The 22,839-nt window shown below is 39.8% G+C and overlaps 1 protein-coding gene across 1 annotated transcript in view; it reads right to left on the bottom strand.

Moving 5' to 3' along the window:
* Positions 1-2,802: 2,802 nt before the first annotated feature.
* The window catches only part of atp10a (ATPase phospholipid transporting 10A), a 41,637-nt gene continuing 21,600 nt past the window's right edge, over positions 2,803-22,839 (bottom strand). The window contains exons 9-21 of the mRNA XM_066706100.1: positions 22,537-22,731; positions 21,214-21,775; positions 17,997-18,100; positions 17,076-17,202; positions 16,299-16,483; positions 15,723-16,050; positions 12,321-12,397; positions 10,879-11,004; positions 10,101-10,301; positions 8,732-8,812; positions 8,535-8,639; positions 6,338-6,525; positions 2,803-5,882 (exon numbers count right to left, since the gene is read on the bottom strand). Of these exons, the coding sequence (XP_066562197.1) occupies positions 5,195-5,882; positions 6,338-6,525; positions 8,535-8,639; positions 8,732-8,812; positions 10,101-10,301; positions 10,879-11,004; positions 12,321-12,397; positions 15,723-16,050; positions 16,299-16,483; positions 17,076-17,202; positions 17,997-18,100; positions 21,214-21,775; positions 22,537-22,731 (2,967 nt within the window). The 3' untranslated portion in view covers positions 2,803-5,194. The remainder of the gene's footprint in view (positions 5,883-6,337; positions 6,526-8,534; positions 8,640-8,731; positions 8,813-10,100; positions 10,302-10,878; positions 11,005-12,320; positions 12,398-15,722; positions 16,051-16,298; positions 16,484-17,075; positions 17,203-17,996; positions 18,101-21,213; positions 21,776-22,536; positions 22,732-22,839) is intronic.

The following is a 22,839-nucleotide window of genomic DNA, read 5'->3' as shown; positions in this document are numbered from 1 at the left end:
ACCAAAACCGTTCTCAAAAGATTGAATTCCAGAGGTTCTAGAAAGAGGTCCATGCCCCACCCCCTCACAAAATTAAATGTAAGTTTTGTAAATGTCCCCCTGTGGATTGATGGTTGGCCCTTTCCTTTTTTCTCCCCTTGTGCCATTTTTAGACCTTTCAAAACTTCTCATTTGCCTGTGTTGGCTCCATGACCCTGCTTTGCTTTGCACTTTGTTCCTTGCATTCACACAACTGTACACTGACACACAGGAAACGCGCTGAGGCACGTTTCCTACCTGACCTCGGACGAAACGGAAGATATGGCAGTACTGTGTCAAACATAATGCTCAATGATATATTTATTTCAAATGTTCAGGAGAATCCTGGATGAAGAACAGCCAAGAGCTAGGCCTTGCCAGAACACATTAGAGTTACTTTAGTGCGAAGAGTTTATGCCACTGGGCAACTTCCCAAAATAAGTCAATCAGCTCAGTGACAGCCGCAGTAATGAAGAGAGCAAATAAATACATCTGGCATAACCTGCAGCAAATCAGTGCATGACTTAAGAAAGGTTCCCTAATGTTCCTGCAGCTAGTGATCTCTCTCTCACACACACTATATATACACCTTATTCCAGTACCATAGTGTTCAAGGAAGAAAAGTCAGATTGCTGGGAGATGCTTTGCAAGATTTGCAAGATGCACGTGCTAAAAGTGAAACAGACAGATATTTACAACACACTGCTTAAAGATAAAAGGATAAAAAGTGTCTGTTAACATATAGCAAAATATTGATTCAATGTTTTATATGTTTGTTAAATTATATATCCTGTTCCCTCATTAAAAACGGATATAATCGATTTTGGTTCCTTAAACACAAACATGAGGACTGTATAGAGACACAAGCTCTAGCAGTTAAAGTCAGTATGTCATTACAATACGGAACGGACTTTATTAAAGTACATATGTAGTATGTAGTCTGTTTGTCTGTGTCTAACACCTAACTTACATATATAATAATAAAATGCCTTGCATGGAATGTGTACCTTGTGTGGATATTAGAATTAAGGAATGCAGAAACGGCTAAACATAGCCACGGCTTTGTTAGGACTTTTATACGCTGTGCCAAGGAACAGTGTGGCACTGGTATTTGGCCAGAAAGAGAAGACGTATACCACTCTGCATTGGAAATACTCTGCTAGAGAAAATATTGTGTTACAAAATGTAATATACACTCACCTAAAGGATTATTAGGAACACCATACTAATACTGTGTTTGACCCCCTTTCGCCTTCAGAACTGCCTTAATTCTACGTGGCATTGATTCAACAAGGTGCTGAAAGCATTCTTTAGAAATGTTGGCCCATATTGATAGGATAGCATCTTGCAGTTGATGGAGATTTGTGGGATGCACATCCAGGGCACGAAGCTCCCGTTCCACCACATCCCAAAGATGCTCTATTGGGTTGAGATCTGGTGACTGTGGGGGCCAGTTTAGTACAGTGAACTCATTGTCATGTTCAAGAAACCAATCTGAAATGATTCGACCTTTGTGACATGGTGCATTATCCTGCTGGAAGTAGCCATCAGAGGATGGGTACATGGTGGTCATAAAGGGATGGACATGGTCAGAAACAATGCTCAGGTAGGCCGTGGCATTTAAACGATGCCCAATTGGCACTAAGGGGCCTAAAGTGTGCCAAGAAAACATCCCCCACACCATTACACCACCACCACCAGCCTGCACAGTGGTAACAAGGCATGATGGATCCATGTTCTCATTCTGTTTACGCCAAATTCTGACTCTACCATCTGAATGTCTCAACAGAAATCGAGACTCATCAGACCAGGCAACATTTTTCCAGTCTTCAACTGTCCAATTTTGGTGAGCTTGTGCAAATTGTAGCCTCTTTTTCCTATTTGTAGTGGAGATGAGTGGTACCCGGTGGGGTCTTCTGCTGTTGTAGCCCATCCGCCTCAAGGTTGTACGTGTTGTGGCTTCACAAATGCTTTGCTGCATACCTCGGTTGTAACGAGTGGTTATTTCAGTCAAAGTTGCTCTTCTATCAGCTTGAATCAGTCGGCCCATTCTCCTCTGACCTCTAGCATCAACAAGGCATTTTCGCCCACAGGACTGCCGCATACTGGATGTTTTTCCCTTTTCACACCATTCTTTGTAAACCCTAGAAATGGTTGTGCGTGAAAATCCCAGTAATTGAGCAGATTGTGAAATACTCAGAGCGGCCCGTCTGGCACCAACAACCATGCCACGCTCAAAATTGCTTAAATCACCTTTCTTTCCCATTCAGACATTCAGTTTGGAGTTCAGGAGATTGTCTTGACCAGGACCACACCCCTAAATGCATTGAAGCAACTGCCATGTGATTGGTTGGTTAGATAATTGCATTAATGAGAAATTGAACAGGTGTTCCTAATAATCCTTTAGGTGAGTGTATGTATGCAAAAGATAATCCAAACCCGTTACAGCCAGAACTGCAGGTGAATCAGAGCCGACTGCATTTCAGCGTGCAATTATGACCACTGTGCCTAGGAAATGTCATAGACAAGAAGGTCAGCGCAGGTCAGCCCATCCGCAAGCCAGTGGCCACACAGGAATACACGGCAGAGCGACCGGGATGGTGCGGCGGCTTGGAGAACAGGTCAATTGTCTGACGCATTTGATAGTCAAACCTTTTAACTTGAACATCTTTATGTTTCAGTTACACTTGATGAAGTTTTAAGTTACATTTGTAGGAAACTGTGTGTGGGTTCACAAATCGGTAATCTTTAATAGCTAACAAAATAAGCACAGACACCATCAAGTAAGGCAGTGTTGTTTTAATCAAGATTCTGCATCCAGTGTTCAGGCACATAATATTGTTCTGTAAAAATATATGCAACTCAACTGACCAGCAGGTCAGTAAATTGGAAAATAAATTATGGCTTCTTTTATGCATCTTACAAAACAAGGTATTGTTCCGAACAACGTTCTTTAACATATGCTAACATATCTGCATATAATTCAGTAAACTAAGTATTTTATTATAACTATTTAACTACATTCTGAAGATGATTTGAATTCCTAATGTAGAAATTCAGATGAAGGAGAGACGTCAAAGCAGGCAGCATTATTGGTCAGATCTTTCAAGACATGAATCCCTTTGGCAAATCTAGGTTAAAAAACAAACAAAAAAAGAATCCTAAACTCTTGTGCTCCCTGAAGGGATTGTAGCCTCCCTTACAGACCAAAGGCGAAATCGTCAAAACATTGAATATTGTTCCAAGCAGACGACAGGAGATATGTTGATTGTACATTACATTACCAAACACCTGAACGCAAGTGCTTCCATTCAGAGACACTGCCGGTGACGGGAACTTCCAGCTGTATCATCCAGTATGTATTTTCAAGCCTATTTTGTGAAAAAAGCATAATGCAACTACATACACTAAAATAGCAGTTATGGTTTTCATCTGTCATATATTGCATTCTCAGTCATCTTATTTTTGTGAAAAAGTAAAATCACAAATGATAATTTATGGCTGATTATTTTTACCTTTGCAATATATCAATACAATGCAAGTAATCTGTCAGGTGGCCTTGGAGAGCGTACATGACGTTTCACTTCACACAATTTATTAGACGTGCACCAGCAACAAAATCGAGCTCTCTGCAGCCCTACACAAGACAACATCCTGACCATGTGACCAGCTTGATTTAGGAGTAGTCTAGCGTCCTGAAAATGTAGTCAGGAACACAGAAATAAAGTATATACATATACAAATATATATACACACACATTATTCATATACACACACACATATATATATAACAGCTAAAAGAAAAATAAATTTGACAATAAAAAAAAGTTAGCTTCCTGATTTGTACATTAATATAGCTATGGTCTGTCCTGATATGTTGTGTTACCTTAATTCAAATTTTCCAAGGGATTAGGGATACATATAAAGAATTTTTTTTTATAAGGAATGCCATAACAGCGCTGTCAGCACAGAGTATGTGATCCAAGGCAACACTTTCGTGGAATCGGCGGTCTTCGTGTCCTCGGGGTCCCGGCGCTTGTATGATTTTCTGTAACCTGCATATTTGAGCATGCCGATTCTCCAGGCACACCACCCGCTCTCGCCGCATAAAAGGAGAAAAGCGCCCATGAAGGACACTGTAGTAGTGTTGCGTTGTAGTGTTTTCATACATGGAAGTCGTTCTAAACTAGTACCTAGCTCTCTGGTCCCAGATAAGAGTGATTCCAGTATTTATATGCTTAACACGTATCCTCTAATAGGAAATACAGACATCGTCAGAGTCAAATTAATCTTTGCCATTACCGCAGCTGGGATTAAACTAACCACATACATTGTCTGTGTGAATAAGGCCAGTAAAATCTATTGAAGAACACTTGACATGTATAGACCACATGGTGTCCTTTAACCAATAAAAGAGCAGCATAATCATAAAAACAGGAAACAAAAGTGTGACCGAATTCAAACTTGGTTCCTTTGGAATGGAGTCATATTATATCTATCTATCCATCTATCTATGGGTCACAGATTGGTCATTAACCTATAACTTCAGTACCACTCTTAACATTCCCTTGTTTTAATTACCAAACACCTGATCGCAAGTGGATGTTGGATTGAAAAACCGACCTCTTGAAGGGTCTTGTTCTAAAAGCAGAAAACTGTAAGCTGTAGTAGCTAACTAGTTGTGACTTAATTGTGCAGAAATGGAATGCAACAAGATGTGAAAACTAATTTGCATGCCCATTTTGAGTCTGATACCATAGCCATTAAATAAACTCTTAATGACTTTAATAACTAATGATATCCATTGCGTTATATATTGGGCAAAACTAAACAAAAGTAGTCCCAAACACATCTGTATAGGAATTTCTCCAGTCAAGCACAATACATGCCTCTGGTCTCTAATGAGAAAAAAAAGGACTTTGTAAACTTTCAAGAGAATGGAGCGTGTCCAGTTTCCTAAGCCTTCTACTCTCCAAAAATAAGAGAAACGGGGAAAATTTTAGATATGAAACCTAAAATAACGGAGGTTAGTAATTAAATGTATATACATATACACACACATTTATAAATATATATGGTACCTATTTTATCTTTATAAAAGAATGCTCAAATTATGAAAAGAGAATATTGTACAACTAGCGTGCAATTTAAATTTAAATAAATGGTCTAAAATATGTCATAATAACGTTGTTTCAAGAGTGCCCTCCTTTAACCTGTCGGGGTCAACAGTATTGTCCAGTCTGTGCTGGTTGCTGGAAGGCAGAGAGATCCCCTCGCTTTCCTCTGCAGCTGGTAAGCTCACATGAGATGAAGTTGACTGCAGTGCACGCCCTGTCTGGGTAAACAAAGGAGTTGACGTTATCCATTTCACTAAACTAAAGTCTGCAGTGTTGGAGTCGAGCTGCACATTGTCCTCAAAGGAAGGAGGCTCAAAATCCACAGTGGGCCTGGAGGTCTCTTTGGAATAAGGCAGAGTATCAGTTTCTGAAACTGTAGGACTTTTGGGTTCAGCACTGTCCTGCTTATTGTGCACGGCCCCGAAAGAGTTCCCTGTTGTCCAGTCAGAGTCTCTCTCATCATCCTGCGCATTTGGAGCAGCAGCTAGAGGGGTTCCTGGCTGTTTAGAGTCTTTGGGATTTCCTCGCCTCTTGCAAGAATGGGATTCTTCGGTCCTGTGAACGTAATCCCTTGGAAAAGGTCCGGGAAACTGATAAAATGTAGGTACGGGACCAAATGATGCTCCGGCTTTGGCTTTGATTTGGCTTACAATGCTTCTGCGGGTTTCGGGGGAAAGCTTGTCCAACTGGCGACCCACGTGCACCGGGCTGGGGAATAGTGTTCCCTGAAACGCTCTGTAGAAGTATCTAAAAGACACAGCATGCAGAATTGTTAGGTACCAGAAAAACAAAAAGTAAAAACAAACAGGCTCTTAAAACAAGGTCCAAATACATTTACAGTATGAGGTTTTAAGTTCAGTAAAATAATACCCTGGATCTCTCTAATTACTGAAACATGAATAAATACACCAGTTGAGGAAAAACACAAATTTAAATATATCCATAAGGTTTGTAATGAGAAAAGGGGGAGGTGAGATGATATGACTTCACAGAAAGGGAAATGATTGGTATCAATTTCAGTTCAGGTAAGACCAGTAAAAAAAAAAAGGAATCCCTTAAAAAAACTTTAAATTAGCAAAATACTCTATGGATTTGAACCATCATTACAGCACTACACACTAAACAAGCATGTTATTTTTCATATAATTTCTGACAGCTATAGACAACCTACAGCACAATGCGGGCACCGATACTTCACCTACCTGGGCATCAGAGCAACGATGGGGGTGATAATTAACAGCACATAGAATGTGGGGTCCCCCATAAGCTTCTGCATGGTCCAGTAGGGATTGAATGGAGAAAAGCAAGTAGGACAAGAGGCATTGTAGCAGAGGGCAACCATGAAGAACAGGACGATGCTGAAAGCAATGGAGGCCCAATTGAGCCATGTCTAAAATAAAAAAATAAAAAAATCGTAAAAACACAATCAAACCTCTGCCAATTCTGCAATAACCCATGCTGTTGTTGCAAGCAGTTAAAATGAAGCTGATGTTCACAGTCTAATAAATAAATATATAATTATATAATATGCACAAACACACAGTTGCTATAGAATGTTTACACCCCCTTTCAAAATATTCACCTTTTACCTTTTATCTTGTATCCACACATCCTATCCCACAACTTCAATGTAAAAAATTATAAATAAATAAAAACATTATAGAAATTTGTAGAAAATGTATGACAAATAAAAATAGCTTGGTAAGTGTCCACCCACCATTGTAATATCAGTCCTAAATTAGCTTAGGTGTTAGCAATTGCCTTCAAAATCACACACAAAGTTAAGTGGCCTCCACCGGTGTTAAATTGTATCGATTTATGCGATTTAAGAATAAATTCAGCAGTTCCTGTAGGTTCTCTGCTGGGTAGTGCATTTCAAAGCAAGGACTCGACCACCAGCATCAAGGAGATTTCAAAAGAACACTGAGACAAAGATGTTGAACGACAAAATATCAATATCAATATCAGGCCTTGAATATCTCTTGGAGCACGGTCAACACTATTATTAACAGAAGGTGTATGGCACCACCAAGACCCTGCCTAGATCAAGCCATCCCTACAAACTGGATGACTGAGCAAGAAGCAGACTGATCAGAGAGGCTACCATGAAGCCAATGGCAACTTTGCAAGAGCTACAGGCTTTTATTGCCAAGACTGGTCAAAGTGTGCATGTGACAACATCCCAAGCACTCCACAACCTTGCCTGTATTACAGGGTGTCAAGAGGGAAGCCATTGCTCAAGAAAGCCTACCATGAATCCTGTTTGAAGTATACAAATAACCACTCAGGAGATTCTGCAGTTTGTGGCACAAAGTTTTATGGTCTGACAAAACTAAAATGGTACTTTTTGGCCTAAATGTTAAGTTGTTTGGTGCAAACCCCATACAGCGCATCACCCAAGAACACCATCCCTAGTGTGAAGCATGGTGGTAGCAGTGTTATGGGGATGTTTCTGATCAGCAGGGACTGGGAAAGAAGGGAAAATGAATGGAGCAAAGTACAGAAAAGTCCTTGAGAAAACTGGCTGCCCGCTGCAAGAAAGTTAAAACTGTGACGGGAGGTCCTGCTGAAAGGTGAAAATGACCCGAAGCACACAGCCAAAACTACACTGGAGTGGCTAAGGAACAAAACGTAAATGTCCTTGAGTGGCCCAGTCAGAGCTCCGACCTAAATCCAAATGAAAATCTGATGCATGAAAAACTGAGGCACTGACAACAAAATAGGAAAAAAGGGGGTGTAAATATTCTACATTCGTACATGCATGCATATATGCGATTTCCCCCATTTATGTATGAATAAAACATGAATCCCCCATGTACGCATTAACCAGAATGCCTTTAGTCGGCAGATCTGCCTGCAAGTAGACACTAGCATTTTCCCAAGAAAACTGGGAATATTGTGTCTGCCAGTTTAGCTTTTGGAAACATTTACTCTTAGGTAGGGATTTGCTGTGAATAAGTCTTTTCAGCACAGGAATCTGTCACGTCTGGAACTGCACAGAGTTTAACATATCAGACCGCATTTACAACAAGACATAAATAGACAAAGGGTGTAATCCATCATGCTAATCAAATAAGGGCTCATATTAAACATAAAACAGATAGGAGATCTAAAATCATTTTAAAACAGTAAATCAAAGTAACCAACCAAAAAACAAACATGCATACATTGAACACAAAACCAATACATTGTGCAGAAATCAAACACACTGGCAGCGACTAAAATGTATGAAATGAAGTACATAAGATTTGGAATGAACAAAATCATGACTCTGTTCAAGTTGAATTGAGTGCTACTTAACCGGATAGGATGAAATATGAATGTGCAATAGTTTTAAAACATGCACCGGCCTGGGTTATTTACAATGCATAGATGGAACACAATGGCATGGCATCTTACCCAGGTTTTGGTTTCAATTCCTAAATGCAACAAAATGGTAAAGAGTGTGATGGTGATGATGGGAGTCCCCCACGTAATCAAATCAACATCCGAGTCAGCATATGCCTGGAAAAAACACGGGACATTCATTAGGAGACCTGGGAGGGAGAACAGAGCCAGGAGTTAAGGCTGAGCACACCGAGAGAAACAGCACTTACAAAATAAGGGATGAAAAAGCTGACAAGGCTTTGGTAGAAAGCATCAATCATATTCATCCAGAACATGTATGGCTTATATTCCTACAAAAACAGAACACAAAATAGTCATTAAAAAAAAACTAAGCTCTCAATACAGCACAGTGTAAAAAAAAACATTTCCAATTATTACACTTTTCTAAACACAAATGTCCCCTTACAGTGCAGGGTAACAAATCAGCACAATCTGTGTAATAGAAAACAACAACAACAACAAAGAATATGGAAATAGCTTAAGAAAAAAGGCCACTCTTGCTAGCCAATTATCCTATGAGGGCTAATGTCATATCCCCCCCATTGATTAAATATTCCCATGATTGTCCTTATCCACCCCTTCAAAAGTCTATTCTTAGACCACTTAGGACTCTAGTCCTGGCCAGTAGCACGTGACACCCCTTCAATGGTCTGTACCCGGAGTTATTTATTACTGTACTAATGGCAGCTGACCAGATGAAGTACTGAAATTGGTTTTGAAGCTTGCTCCTCCGTAAACTGCAGTACGGCTTCGAATGACTGAATCACTGCAGCCGGAGCACTATGCACTAAAAAGCTTTTATTTTTCCATGCAGGCTGTGCAGACAGAACGAGATAAAATCAGAATACTAAGAAAAGCATTGCGCAGGATTAGACCATTCAATAGGGGTTGAAACATCTACTTCAAGACCAGACGTGATCTTTCAGACACAATTAGGTTTTCGATACACTGAGCGTAGTCTGAGAATACAGTCCATAGACATTAATAAAGCATAATTAAGCAGAGCCAGTAGAACAGATGAGTAATGAAAATGTTGTTGTTCACCCAAACAGAATAAAGGAAGATTCATGTAATTATTGAAAAGTAAATACATACATAAAGTAAAATTATACCTCCTCACCATTAAGATTGATTAAAAATAAACAAAAGGTATATTCTTTATAATAAACTTATGACGTTTATGAAGAGCTTTGCCATTAAACCCAGCTGACACTTTATATTCTGTACATATATAAAGCAATATAAATGTTAAATAAACACTAAATAGCAACTACAACGGGTTAAACACTTATGAAATGATAAGGTTCAGTTGTACAGCTGATTTGCTTTTAGAAAACAGACCTCCAAATTAAAAGAACATACATATCTGCCCGTATATGTTGAGTCACTGATTGGACGAGTGCCTTTTAGAATTGTAAAAGAATTGCATCTTCCTTCAAAGTTTACTCTTTAAGGAACTACAATCTAATGTCAATTCTGTGATCAACTTGTGTTTAAATGGCATGAAATACGTTTTCACAGTTCAAAAAGCTGAAGTTAGGAAGCAGGAACCTATATCGTGTCCAGGGCCACAGTTACCTCTGAGTTCTGTCCATTTCTATAGAGCTGAGGTAGTTCTAGGAGAATCTCCGGAGAAACATCTTTGTCAAGGGTTCCAGTGATGAGTTGAGGGAAGGCAGAGAACATCAGATTAAAGAAAATGATGTACCACTGATCTATCATGGTTGATCCTGAGAACCCACAGTAAAACTGGTACCAGAAAATGAGGGTTACAAACATCTGAAATGAAGAACAACAACAAATAAGGCTGCATATCAGGGACCTCAGTAAGTCCCTTTAAAACCAATGCATCTTCATTAGATATAATTTTCTGTTCAGGCTTGGCAGGAGAGGTCACAATGCTTCCATACTGATACCATACAGATGAATACCTTGCGAGGCAAGGGTAAAGCATGCATCTAACTAACTAACTAACTAACATGACTGCTGGCACTAACAGTAAGACAGAGCCATATTTTAAATGGCTAACCATAATTCAAGGCAGTGCCTATATAGGTTTAGCTTAGGAAGAACTATTGCTGTATTTGTTGTAATGAGAGAAAAAGGTAGAAAGAAAAATCATTAATCTGGTTCATGTTTTTATGGACCAGAGTCTGAATGCTAAGGTGCAAATATGTTGTGTAGTATTGAGACATGCAGGTGCAGATTACAAAATAATTCAAATCTGTGCTTAAACCCCCAGTAAGGTGACTCTTACTAAAAGTGAAGCCTGACACTTGAAATTTTGCTTCTATGTGACTGATGGTCCTTTAAGTTAACGTTTCATGCACATTCATGATAAACGTCAAAAACGTACTGCATTTTTGTAGAAGAAATAGAGGATCATGTTGGCCAAACGAGAGTAACACCAGTGCCCATGAACCAAAAGGAGTTTCTGCAGATACTGGAAGCGCGGGAGGGCAAAATCACTGGCCATCACTGCCTTCAGGAGACAAATTTTTGTTTTAATTAAAAGGTTACAGTGCATAAGTGTATATTTCACTAGTGTCTCTTTCTAAGATATACATGTCTTCACTTTCACTGCTTTTGTAAAGATTGAATTAAGATGGCTAACTGTGAAAAATAATAGTTTGCAAATAGTCATGCGAGAAGTGGTGTGAAAACATAGGGAAGCAATTAGAAAATCTGATGGACGCGAGTTAATACACAACTGTAGGATGTGTTGGTAACAGGAAACTTAAGATGAATTCACAAATGAAAAATTGGAATGTATAGAAATAAATATGAAAAGGTTCAACCCCTCCCAACCCCCCCACATAAAACGTCAGATGTTAATGAACACTATAGTAAAACAGCAGGAAGAAAAAAGGAGTTTAGGTTAATTAGAGAAAGCAAAGTATTACATGTAGAATTGGCCATCATTTATCATTTTACCGGTGAGAGGAAAGGTATAAAAAACTGCACCTCTTAGCAGTCTGTCTACTCAAGCTGACTGCAATCTGATTAAGATGAGATTGTATTAATGAAAATTAATAGCCAGGCTCATTTACACACAGGAGTCGATCCCATGCACAGCCTTTAACAGATGTGCGATGGTTTGGCTTCAGAAGCACCTTGCCTCCAGGTTAATTGGAGCTCTCCATTAATATGCATCGCCTATTGGAATGTAAAACTGTGTAGAAATGCTACTCAATGGGATGCGAACCCCCCCATCCCCCAATGTCTGCTGCTCTCCCTCATAAGGGTGTCAAGACAGCTTCATTTTCTGTGTCGTGGGTTCTGAGACAGAGGAGGAATTAACCTTCCCGAAGACTTATTCTGGGGGGAAGCATCTGCTGCATTTCAAGCAAGAACAATTTTGACTAACACCAACTGGTACCCCTGAGGGCAGATCACAACGTCATAATTTTAACAGCACTGCCTGACAAGAAGCAACTTGCTCTGGCTGAGTGGGTATGCAAGATGCAGCCGTATGGAAACTGTAATGGTAATCTGAGGGAGAGCACTACCCAAAGAGGGATGGGAACCTATGCATTATCTGACTAAACTGCCTGTAGGCCACGGTACTGTCACTCAAGCAGACCCTCCCCCTTCAACCTGCTTTAACTATTACAGCGCAGTGACTCCGCCTCTTTCTGCTGTTCACCAGGGACTTTGTCCAACTACCCTGTGCATAGTATTCTCAATTCAAAAGATAACCCTGGATTGCTCAGCCATATATCTATTTTGTGTCCAACATTCCTCCCTCCTCTTCTCCCCCCATACAACCCCCACTTATCCTTTACAAAGAGTACTTACCTGCATGCCTTCCTGTCCCGAAATCCCCACTCCAACATCAGCGACCTGGATCATACTGACATCATTAGCTCCATCACCTGGGATTAATTTGGAACACAAAGCAAAAATACATTTATCGTTTTCTCCTTCAGAAAGTCAGACAAGATTAATGCAAACACAGCAATGACAGCAGAATGCCCAGTTTGCAAAATTCAAGCAGAGATATACAAATAAAGTCAAAGAGAGAAGAACTACACTACATTGGCCTTTTAAATCACCTCAGTTTGACCTCAGTTATTTGCTCTGTGTACGGTTAACACACATTTTCAATATGGATATCTACAGTGAGGGAAAAAAGTATTTGATCCCCTGCCGATTTTGTACGTTTGCCCACTGCCAAAGGAATGATCAGTCTATAATTTTAATGGTAGGTGTATTTTAACAGTGAGAGACAGAATAACAACAAAAAAATCCAGAAAAACGCATTTCAAAAAAGTTATACATTGATTTGCATGTTAATGAGGGAAATAAGTATTTGATCCCCTATCAATCAGCAAGATTTCTGGCTCCCAGGTGTCTTTTATACAGGTAACGAGCTGAGATTAGGAGCACTCTCTTAAAGGGAGAGCTCCTAATCTCAGCTCGTTAACTGTATAAAAGACACCTGTCCACAGAAGCAATCAATCAATCAGATTCCAAACTCTCCACCATGGCCAAGACCAAAGAGCTGTCCAAGGATGTCAGGGACAAGATTGTAGACCTACACAAGGCTGGAATGGGCTACAAGACCATCGCCAAGCAGCTTGGTGAGAAGGTGACAACAGTTGGTGCGATTATTCGCAAATGGAAGAAACACAAAATAACTGTCAGTCTCCCTCGGTCTGGGGCTCCATGCAAGATCTCACCTCGTGGAGTTTCAATGATCATGAGAACGGTGAGGAATCAGCCCAGAACTACACGGGAGGATCTTGTTAATGATCTCAAGGCAGCTGGGACCATAGTCACCAAGAAAACAATTGGTAACGCACTACGCCGTGAAGGACTGAAATCCTGCAGCGCCTGCAAGGTCCCCCTGCTCAAGAAAGCACATGTACAGGCCCGTCTGAAGTTTGCCAATGAACATCTGAATGATTCAGAGGAGAACTGGGTGAAAGTGTTGTGGTCAGATGAGACCAAAATCGAGCTCTTTGGCATCGACTCAACTCGCCGTGTTTGGAGGAGGAGGAATGACCCCAAGAACACCATCCCCACCGTCAAACATGGAGGTGGAAACATTATGCTTTGGGGGTGTTTTTCTGCTAAGGGGACAGGACAACTGCACCGCATCAAAGGGACGATGGACGGGGCCATGTACCGTCAAATCATGGGTGAGAACCTCCTTCCCTCAGCCAGGGCATTGAAAATGGGTCGTGGGTGGGTATTCCAGCATGACAATGACCCAAAACACACAGCCAAGGCAACAAAGGAGTGGCTCAAGAAGAAGCACATTAAGGTCCTGGAGTGGCCTAGCCAGTCTCCAGACCTTAATCCCATAGAAAATCTGTGGAGGGAGCTGAAGGTTCGAGTTGCCAAACGTCAGCCTCGAAACCTTAATGACTTGGAGAGGATCTGCAAAGAGGAGTGGGACAAAATCCCTCCCGAGATGTGTGCAAACCTGGTGGCCAACTACAAGAAACGTTTGACCTCTGTGATTGCCAACAAGGGTTTTGCCACCAAGTACTAAGTCGAAGGGGTCAAATACTTATTTCACTCATTAACATGCAAATCAATTCATAACTTTTTTGAAATGTGTTTTTCTGGATTTTTTTTGTTGTTATTCCGTCTCTCACTGTTAAAATACACCTACCATTAAAATTATAGACTGATCATTTCTTTGTCAGTGGGCAAACGTTCAAAATCAGCAGGGGATCAAATACTTTTTTCCCCTCACTGCAAGTGTTCTTCCAAACTGTGAACCAGCGTTTAGATGTCTAGAGGAATTAATTTAATGATGGTCAAACATCAGACATTGCATTGCTTGTGTGTTCTTTAAAAATCCAGTTACTGAAAGTATACATATAAATCTGTGCTCTATAGCAGTCATGTCTCCAAAATGCTGTCTGGTGAATCTTTGCAAAATGGTTTGAGGGAAGCACATATCAGAGGAAGACTATTTTTCTCCATTCTGCTCAATGATCCATTCTAGTAAAGGTGCTTCAGATAAATTGAGATATTACTAAAAGAAAACAAAACCTGAAATGTGTACAGATGCACATTTTTGTAGCCGATGACATTCTGAGCAAGTGCATCTGTCAAATCTTTGCTTATTTTCAGAAAATCCCCAATTCCCACTGAGAAGCGTTTTGAGATTTATCACATCTACTGCCATGCATCATCATAACAATAGTCTTTTGTTTGACGTAGTTCTTCAGCCTAGATTCAGATCACCAACTGATGGCTTTAAAACTCACAAACACCTCAAATCACTCGTCACATCTTACACAGTTCAGTGGATAATGTGGCACAAACACAAATGCTGCACATTGGCAGTAAAAATAAGAACAAAACATTTAACATCGCTTTAAGCATAGAGAATGTTTAACTAGGTGCTATGAATAGCAGTATTTTAAAAGCATTGAGGTTTTCCAGATATTTGAAAAAGCCGTGAAGTGAATTTCCAAGAACAAATTTATTTTACCCAGCTCTATTAGTGCCTCAAACTACTGATGAACCATTAACTTTTGGGCTGTTGGACCTTCTCAACATTCTTGGTATATTTTGTTTTAATCAGAGGCATACAGGAGCCTAAGAAATCACGTTTATATTGCCGAGTTCTGTTCTGCCATCAAATTTTTAAAAGCATCTAAAAAATTGAATATTCACACATGTAAAATACCTTTCTTCTAGGGTTTTGCCATGTCCTTAAACCACCTCTCTTTAATATAAATGCCCTTACTCTAGGGTAAATGGAGAGGGCTTCCCCAGCTGTGCAATGGGGTTTAGCCAATTAGGAAAAGTGCATGGCCTTGAAAAACCTGACACACAAGGTTAGAGTTCAGTAAGCTGTTAAACCGTCACTTTACAGCCCTGACATTTATGAGGCATATTTTTAACAATCCACTTTGCATGCCAAAGATGCCATAAATTGCCCTGGATAAAATGCTCTCTTCAAGGCAGAGTAACTGATTTGCGGTTTAGTAGTCTCGTGCTGGGTCCTACAGCTTTTTTCTTCCCCATCTGAGGAATATATACTTTTAGCTTTTCAGCTACACCTACAGAGAAGGTTTTTATTTTTTCCAAAGCCACACAGAAAAAATAAAATAAAAAAAGGAAAAATATAAAAGCTAAGCAATACTAATATTAAAAGCATTCCATCATCTACTGAGGTTAAAAGATCACCTTTCAACCATTTCTCAGTGTATGCAGGGCCACAGAGATACTTGCCTATAGCCAAGGTCATCACTTTGAGTTTGTTGCGCACCAGTTTCACCACCATGCTCTTCTGTAACGGGGTGGACCGACAGCACAGCACTGATCTGCAGCTGCGGGCCACAGCAAGGAATTTGTCCTCCAGGCTTTTATCTAGAGCATAGGCCAACGTTCTGCCATCGATGACCAAGCCCAGGCGATGGACCAGAAAGGTGGAGGTGGGGGGCATTTCAAAAGCGGCAAAATCCTCCTCAAAGATCCTAGCTGCATGGTCTGGTGTGCTGCCGAGAAACTTGGATTGGATATAGTGTAAACTCTCATCCAGCAGTAGAGCACATGCTTCCTGGAGCAAGGAGACAATGATGGAAATAAATTACTTTAAAGTTCTCAATTCAGAGAGATTCAGTAATCATGTGGGCCCCTGTTGTAACATTCCTATACAGCTCTTTATACATCACCAATAGAAGATGGATGGACTAAATTCAAGGACAAAAGGATGCAGTCCTGCGTGTAGTATGCAGCACAGGGGAAAAATCATGACGCACTTCAATTTCCAGATCAAAGCACTGTGTACTTCTGCAATCCACTCACCTGCGTCTCTGCATTCAGAGTAATAATCTCTTCCTCAGGGTCTAGAAGTCTGCAGGAATAAGCAATGTTTATGGCGGTTTCTTGCTTGTCACCCGTTAGCACCCATATTTGTAAACCAGCTTTCCGTAGCGCAGCAATAGTTTCTGGTACCCCATCCTGTAAACGGTCTTCAACTCCAGTTGCACCTAAAGTCCCATGAAAAATAACATTTCAAAATCAACAAAGAAAGCAAAAACATTTAAACACTACATATTGAAGGATAAAATACAAATAATGACATTGGGGTTACGTAGCATAAAAACCCTGTATAATAAAACATCGAACCAAAACAATTGAAATTATAATCATATATGAGAAACCAGCCAATCACAGAGTAGTATTTTTTACTTTGTGTATGAATGTAATTTCATGCACAACATTAGTATTTAAAATGCATTTATCAATGACGTTTCAGGACACAATTTCACGGGATATACATTCATTTTTAACAAATAGTTGCCTTAAGTTTAACTAGCATGATAACACAGATTGGCTACTGTTGGTAGGTCAGTTACAGTGGATCCTGGACCAAACCATTTTTACAAAGAGAGAAGGGGGGTTGTCATATTTAACGAAAAGAGAAGTTAAATTTTTCCCTCTGTAAAGATATCTTCGTGTCTAATCCTTATTGATTTATAATAAGTCGTGACCACATTGTGTGAAGGGGGTCTCTTATTGTATAAGAGATATAATTTCATGCAGTGTGCAGCCAGGTATACCGCTTAACAATGTGCTTACCTAAAAGATGAAGATTTGTTTCCAAACGTAGAGCTGATTGAAACAACAATTCTTCACGACCCTGAAAAGCACTTTCTGCTTCCAAATGACTTTTTAACCAGCCTGCATATTCTTCTTTACTGAGGACCTGAAGGGCAATAACGCACAAAAGTAGAATCAGAAAACTGTGAATGACTGCCGTCGTGTGCAAATGGAAACGACGAGCCCTGGGGAGACGGCTGGGAAAGCCACATTTTTCAGCATGTGGGCGGAAAATGGCTTCTCTGTTATTTAACTATCACCTTAAAATATAACGAATATATTAAAGAAACCTAGAATAATTCAGTTAAGATTACTTGCATTAAATAACATGAACTGACTTACAGAGGACAACGAAAAACATACTGGGGATGAAAACATTACTTGTTTAAAACCGGTTAAAGATTTATTCCGAGTTTAAAGAATTCTGGACAAAAATCTGATGGAAAGATATTTAAAACTGGGATATGAAGAACAGGAAGAACTGTTCTTGAGAAACTAGGCAAGATGCTGAAAAATATTATTTCTTGCCATATTACTACACATGGCATCTTCTCTAGAATGGGAAAGCAAATGTAGGAAAATGATGATCTTAAGCAGTAAAATGTGAATAACAGGGCATGCATTAACACCCTGAAATAAGCAGACACAGTGAAAGTCACAACTGAAGACTAATTTTGTAGGTGATAATTTATGTCAAGCTATGGAAAAGTGTTCAGAATGACTAGTGGACTTTCATGACAAACGTGTTCCTCTTTATAATGTAATGTTCATGTATCCACTTATTCACCCAAAATGTAACCGTACAGTACAGTACAAAATTCCAGTATATACGAGATTGTTTTACTTCCTAGACTAAAAACTATCATGTGTACGATCATGTTCACCAGTAAAACCAGTTACCTTTTTAGCAATACAAAGGGTCCTGAGGCCATCAGCAGCATACAAGTTCAGATAATGTTGGGTTCTAGTCAGGATTTTCCTTTGCCGTTTACCTTTGGTATCATCTGTGAAGACAATGCAAACATTATCTAATATTTGCATGTGCTCATTGCCACCTTTGTGAGATAAGATTGGTGTGCTTATACGATCAATTGTGAATAGCTTTTGTGCAATAAATACATTCCTCACAAATATCTGATTAGCATGGAACACTGAATTTCCAAAGAATATCATAAGGACTGATGTGGTTATATTATTAAATTTATATATATATTTTTTTTAAACACGAACTAACTACATTGGGGATATTTTGACTGCCAGGAAACAATGTAATGATCTAGCTTAGCACTAAAAATAAACAGCTAGGGATGATAAGCTCTTTGAGAGAGACGGGCATATGAAGGAATTATGTGCATTTATGCTTCTTTGGAAGACTGGTTTCTGTGCTAAGATTTGTTCAACCCAGAGCCATATTAACAGCTGTTCAGCCACTGAAGCCACTGGTTCTCAATCCTGGTCCTGGGGACCCCATGCCCTGGTGGTTTTCGAGCTCTCAAATTACTTATTTGAACCCTCCCTCGATTGTACTAATTTCCATCTACAGTTTCATATTTAACATGAACTCTAAACCTGTTAAAGATATTTTAAGATCTCAGATTAGTCAAATGATTAGTTAAATTAGGGTTCAATTAAGTACCCTACTAGTACTTGCACTTATGTTGTAAGTCGCCCTGGATAAGGGCATCTGCCAAGAAAAAAATAAAATATTATTATTATTATTATTATTATTATTAATAATAATAATAAAAGTAATAGAGAGGTAAGCTAGAACAAGAAACAGGGCATGGGGTCCCCAGTACCAGGAGAGAAAAAAAAAAAAAGATATGGAAACTAAAATGGGGTTTTCTAAAATTATAAAATAGTTTATGAATGCCAAATTACATTGTTACCAAACATAAAGCAAAGGCAAAAAAAACACTTTTCTAAACATTATTTTACTGTAAGGCAATGGTTTGTTATGTGCATTTCAAATGGAATAAGGAAACCACTTTTAGAATAAACAGACTTGGGGTTCAAGACCATAACATCATTAACATCACAGATGTCTAATGAAAGCAAATACTGTATAATTTTTTTTTAAAAGATGAAAAGCATACATTGATGGCAACTTATCCTGTATTTATCCACTTTCTTGGAAATGTTTGGCCTTCGTAGCAATGCAGGACGACTTCTAGCTTCATATTACTTTATAGCGGGAAAGTACTGCCAGTTTTTTGGGGTATATTTTTAGAAAAAAGAACAGTGGAATCTTTTCACACTCCTAGAATTTGGAAACATTTCAGGAACACTAAAGCCTTCACACGACGAAGGTTACAGAACAGGAAATGTATGCTGGACTGCAAGGTTTCCACCCATCTTGACAAGCTCGACGCCGAGTAGACATGAAATGGGTTACATCATTTAAATACACATTTAGACACTTCTTACACAGGGACAGGAGTCTAGAGAGTAATTAAGGCTAATATATGTATTCTGCATTGTACATTTACTAATTTCATAATAGAAGGTGAATGGAGGCATTATAATGGTTCTGTAATATGAGGGGAGACTAGCTCATTATAATTAATGTTTTTCTTTCCCTCCTAACTTTCTGGTGAAGGGAGGTCTCCTGACAATTCAGTGTTGGCTTCCCTAGTATTTCTGTGAAAGTACAACACCCATGGAAAGGACAGCGGAGCTGCAGGTGGGGTTTCTCATTTGCCCTCCAGGGGAGGGGGAGGCAAAACTGGGATGTTTTCTAAACAGCTCTTTCACTTGAGACATGGAGGCACTGAATAAACATGAATTTCTCAAGTCCAACAGCAAGTTTTTCTATTAATTTGAATTGAAAATGTGCATGCTTTGTTCAATTTGTTTCCATTAATAAATTACTCCCCCCCTATTTGCATATTAAATACAATTATTCTAGAGGAAACCGGGAATCAAATGTAACACCCTAAGCATGATCACTTACCACTGTGTTTATATGAGGATGTAGGTTTTTTTGAGGGCAGAAATTTTACATGCAACAAACATTCATAACCATACTGTACATCTATTCATAACTATATATGGGGATCTTTCTTTTAAAGGCTTGTCATTTGGAAACATGGAGGCCACATTTGTAAAATAAAATCATAAAATCCCTGCCTTGACAGCATGCTTTCTGAAGGGCTAACTATCCAGGGAATGTTATGTATACTTAACTGCTTGAACTATACAAAAGTTCAGCAGCAGTAGCAGGCCCGTACTCAACCTGCTTATCTTACATCAGGTCTGTGAATAAATGTTCAAGTTGGAAGTTTCTTTATCAAAAAGACCCACAAAATAGAGGACATTTTCTGTGTAGACAGAAATGTCGGAGATAATGCAGTATTTCATTATATTACGGAGTTATGCAAAGGCGCTTTATTTTTCTTTATTATAGGTTAAAAAAAAAAGTAGACTATGCAATTGGCCTAAGTGAAGCACATGCCTAAAACAAAAACATGAACAGAGCCAAGGCGAGGTTTAATCTTCAAAATGGCACATTCAGGAAATTAACCACACCCTAAAGTTACCATAACAGCATTGACACGCCACATTTACAAAGGATTAATTAATAATTTAAGTGATCGCATTTTTGTACTTTGTACATGGTGAACAGATGCTGAACCTGTTAGGAATATGAACAACACTAGGCCCTGACCAATCCTGGCAGCTAGGCAACTAAGAGTAATTAGAAAAAAATAAAAGTTCTGAACAAATGAATAAACAGAATACATTTGATAGTTCTGAATAAGCCACGGTAGGCAGTCTTATACGGTTATCTATGGGTTGTTTTGGGATTTCTCTACAAGTATGCAAATTTTATTATGACTACTGTTAACAGTTCAGAATGGCAGCCTTATAGAACCCATTGCTTCTAATCTTTGTATTGCTGGCAAAGTCATATCATATCATCACAGCCAACAACTCAACAGTATGTCAAGGTTATGAACTGCCAGACACGTTTCATTTCTCATCCAGAGTCATTTTTTAAAGGCAAACAATGGAGCTATGAAATGTACTATATTATTTTCCGTTTCATATTTGTTCTAGCTCCTATTCGCAGGGTCTCTCACTATCACACCTTTTCAAAGGTAAAATAACATCTCACCTGTAGAGCACGGCTTAATGAGGTCCATAACAACCGAGTCGGCTCCTTTGGTGTAAACAACAATCTGGTCCGTCAGCGGGTGTCTGACCACCACTGACATCCTCTTCCTGGTGGAGTCGAAGCCCAGCGTGTGCAGGAGTTCAAAGTTCAGCTTGCCCAGGTGTGGCAGCTCCACCGTGACCTGGTCAGGAAGTCTGCCCACCAGGGAGCACTTGTAGGCCCTGGCGGCATAGACGAGGGCCGCCTCGTCGGGCGACTCCGCCTCATAGCGTAGCTCGCCTTCCTCCAAGGGGCAGGCCTTTGCCTCCAGGCCCAGGTGGGCGGAGCCGAGGGCACTTTCCAGGACGTGGGGGGCATGGGGCAGCTCCTCCTCCAGTCTGATTAAAGTGCTCTCTGCGGAGGGCGAGGAGAGGACGCTGGACGTCTTGTGTGTTGACCGGCTGGTGACCAGGCTGGAGGAGCTGCTGCTGGTGGACCCGGACGTCAGGCGGCTCGGGGTGAAGCGTTTGATGAAGTCTTCGATAGTCTTCACTGGAGATTTCAGCTCAAACCTCATCCGCACCTAAGGAGAAAAGTGTGGAAATACAAAGTTGTAGTATAAGCTATAGAGCGAAAGACAGAAAGGAGAATGAAAGCAATCTTCAATGCTAGCTAAAAGTGTCAAAAGTTTGACTCCATTTGACAAGAAAGAAAAAAAAAAAAAAAAAAAAAACTCACAGGGCACAGACGTAATTATTAGGATTTACCAGCTATTGATGAAATGGAAACTCAGCATAATGTGTGAAGCAGGATGGTGTGGGGGGGGGGGGTAAAATGGATAAATAAACACAGAAAAGGTAGTACAGGACGTCAAGATTACCACTGCAAAAAAGTTGCTGATTCAGTAGCTAATGTCCTACGCAGGTAGAAAAAGGGTAATAAACTATGTACCGTCCTCTCAATAATAGTAGTACTTCTTATTGCAGTATATGTCCACAAAAAATAAAGAAATCTGTGTCAGCAGCACAAGGTTGAAGCTTTTAATGAACAAGTTAATAACAGACTCTCCATTCAGAAGGCATCCATGAGGAATAGCCCTCCCAGGAGTGATAGCCCGATGGTCTGAGTTAATATGTCAAGAATCATAGTTTTGGGAAGAGGCTGGGCTTGAACAGCTATGATTTCTCTAACAGTGCTTCATGACAATGTCTGTTCCTGGGACCATACAATAGGCTGTGCAGGATATCTTAGTTTAATGCAGTCTATTCCCAAGAGGATCACATCACTGCTTTAAGTAAAAGCAAAGTAAACAAAGGCACAGAAGAAGAAATCTACTTTGCTCACCTTTTGCCTCGGCTGATTTGGGGAGGACACGACAACATTATTACAGATTGTCAAAGCAATGAAGAAGTCGATTATGTCCGAGAGCTCAGAGGTCAGCTGGCTCAAAGGCTGGCCATGACTTCGCATGGAGTCCATCTGGACGGCACATTCATTCACCTTGTCCAAGAGCTGGGGGTCAGGAGTGATGTCCTTCTCCTGTGCAAGGAATAAAAGTATTGTATCTACAGTATTGATCGACGTTTAGCATACAGTCCTTCACACATCTCAGGAGTTCTTGCAATTTTACTACATCATTCACAGAAA

The sequence above is a fragment of the Amia ocellicauda genome, chromosome 6, assembly GCF_036373705.1.
Source record: "Amia ocellicauda isolate fAmiCal2 chromosome 6, fAmiCal2.hap1, whole genome shotgun sequence".
Lineage (NCBI taxonomy): Eukaryota > Metazoa > Chordata > Actinopteri > Amiiformes > Amiidae > Amia > Amia ocellicauda.
The sequence above is the reverse complement of the archived record's forward strand: the minus strand, read 5'-3'. Positions and strand labels throughout refer to the sequence as shown.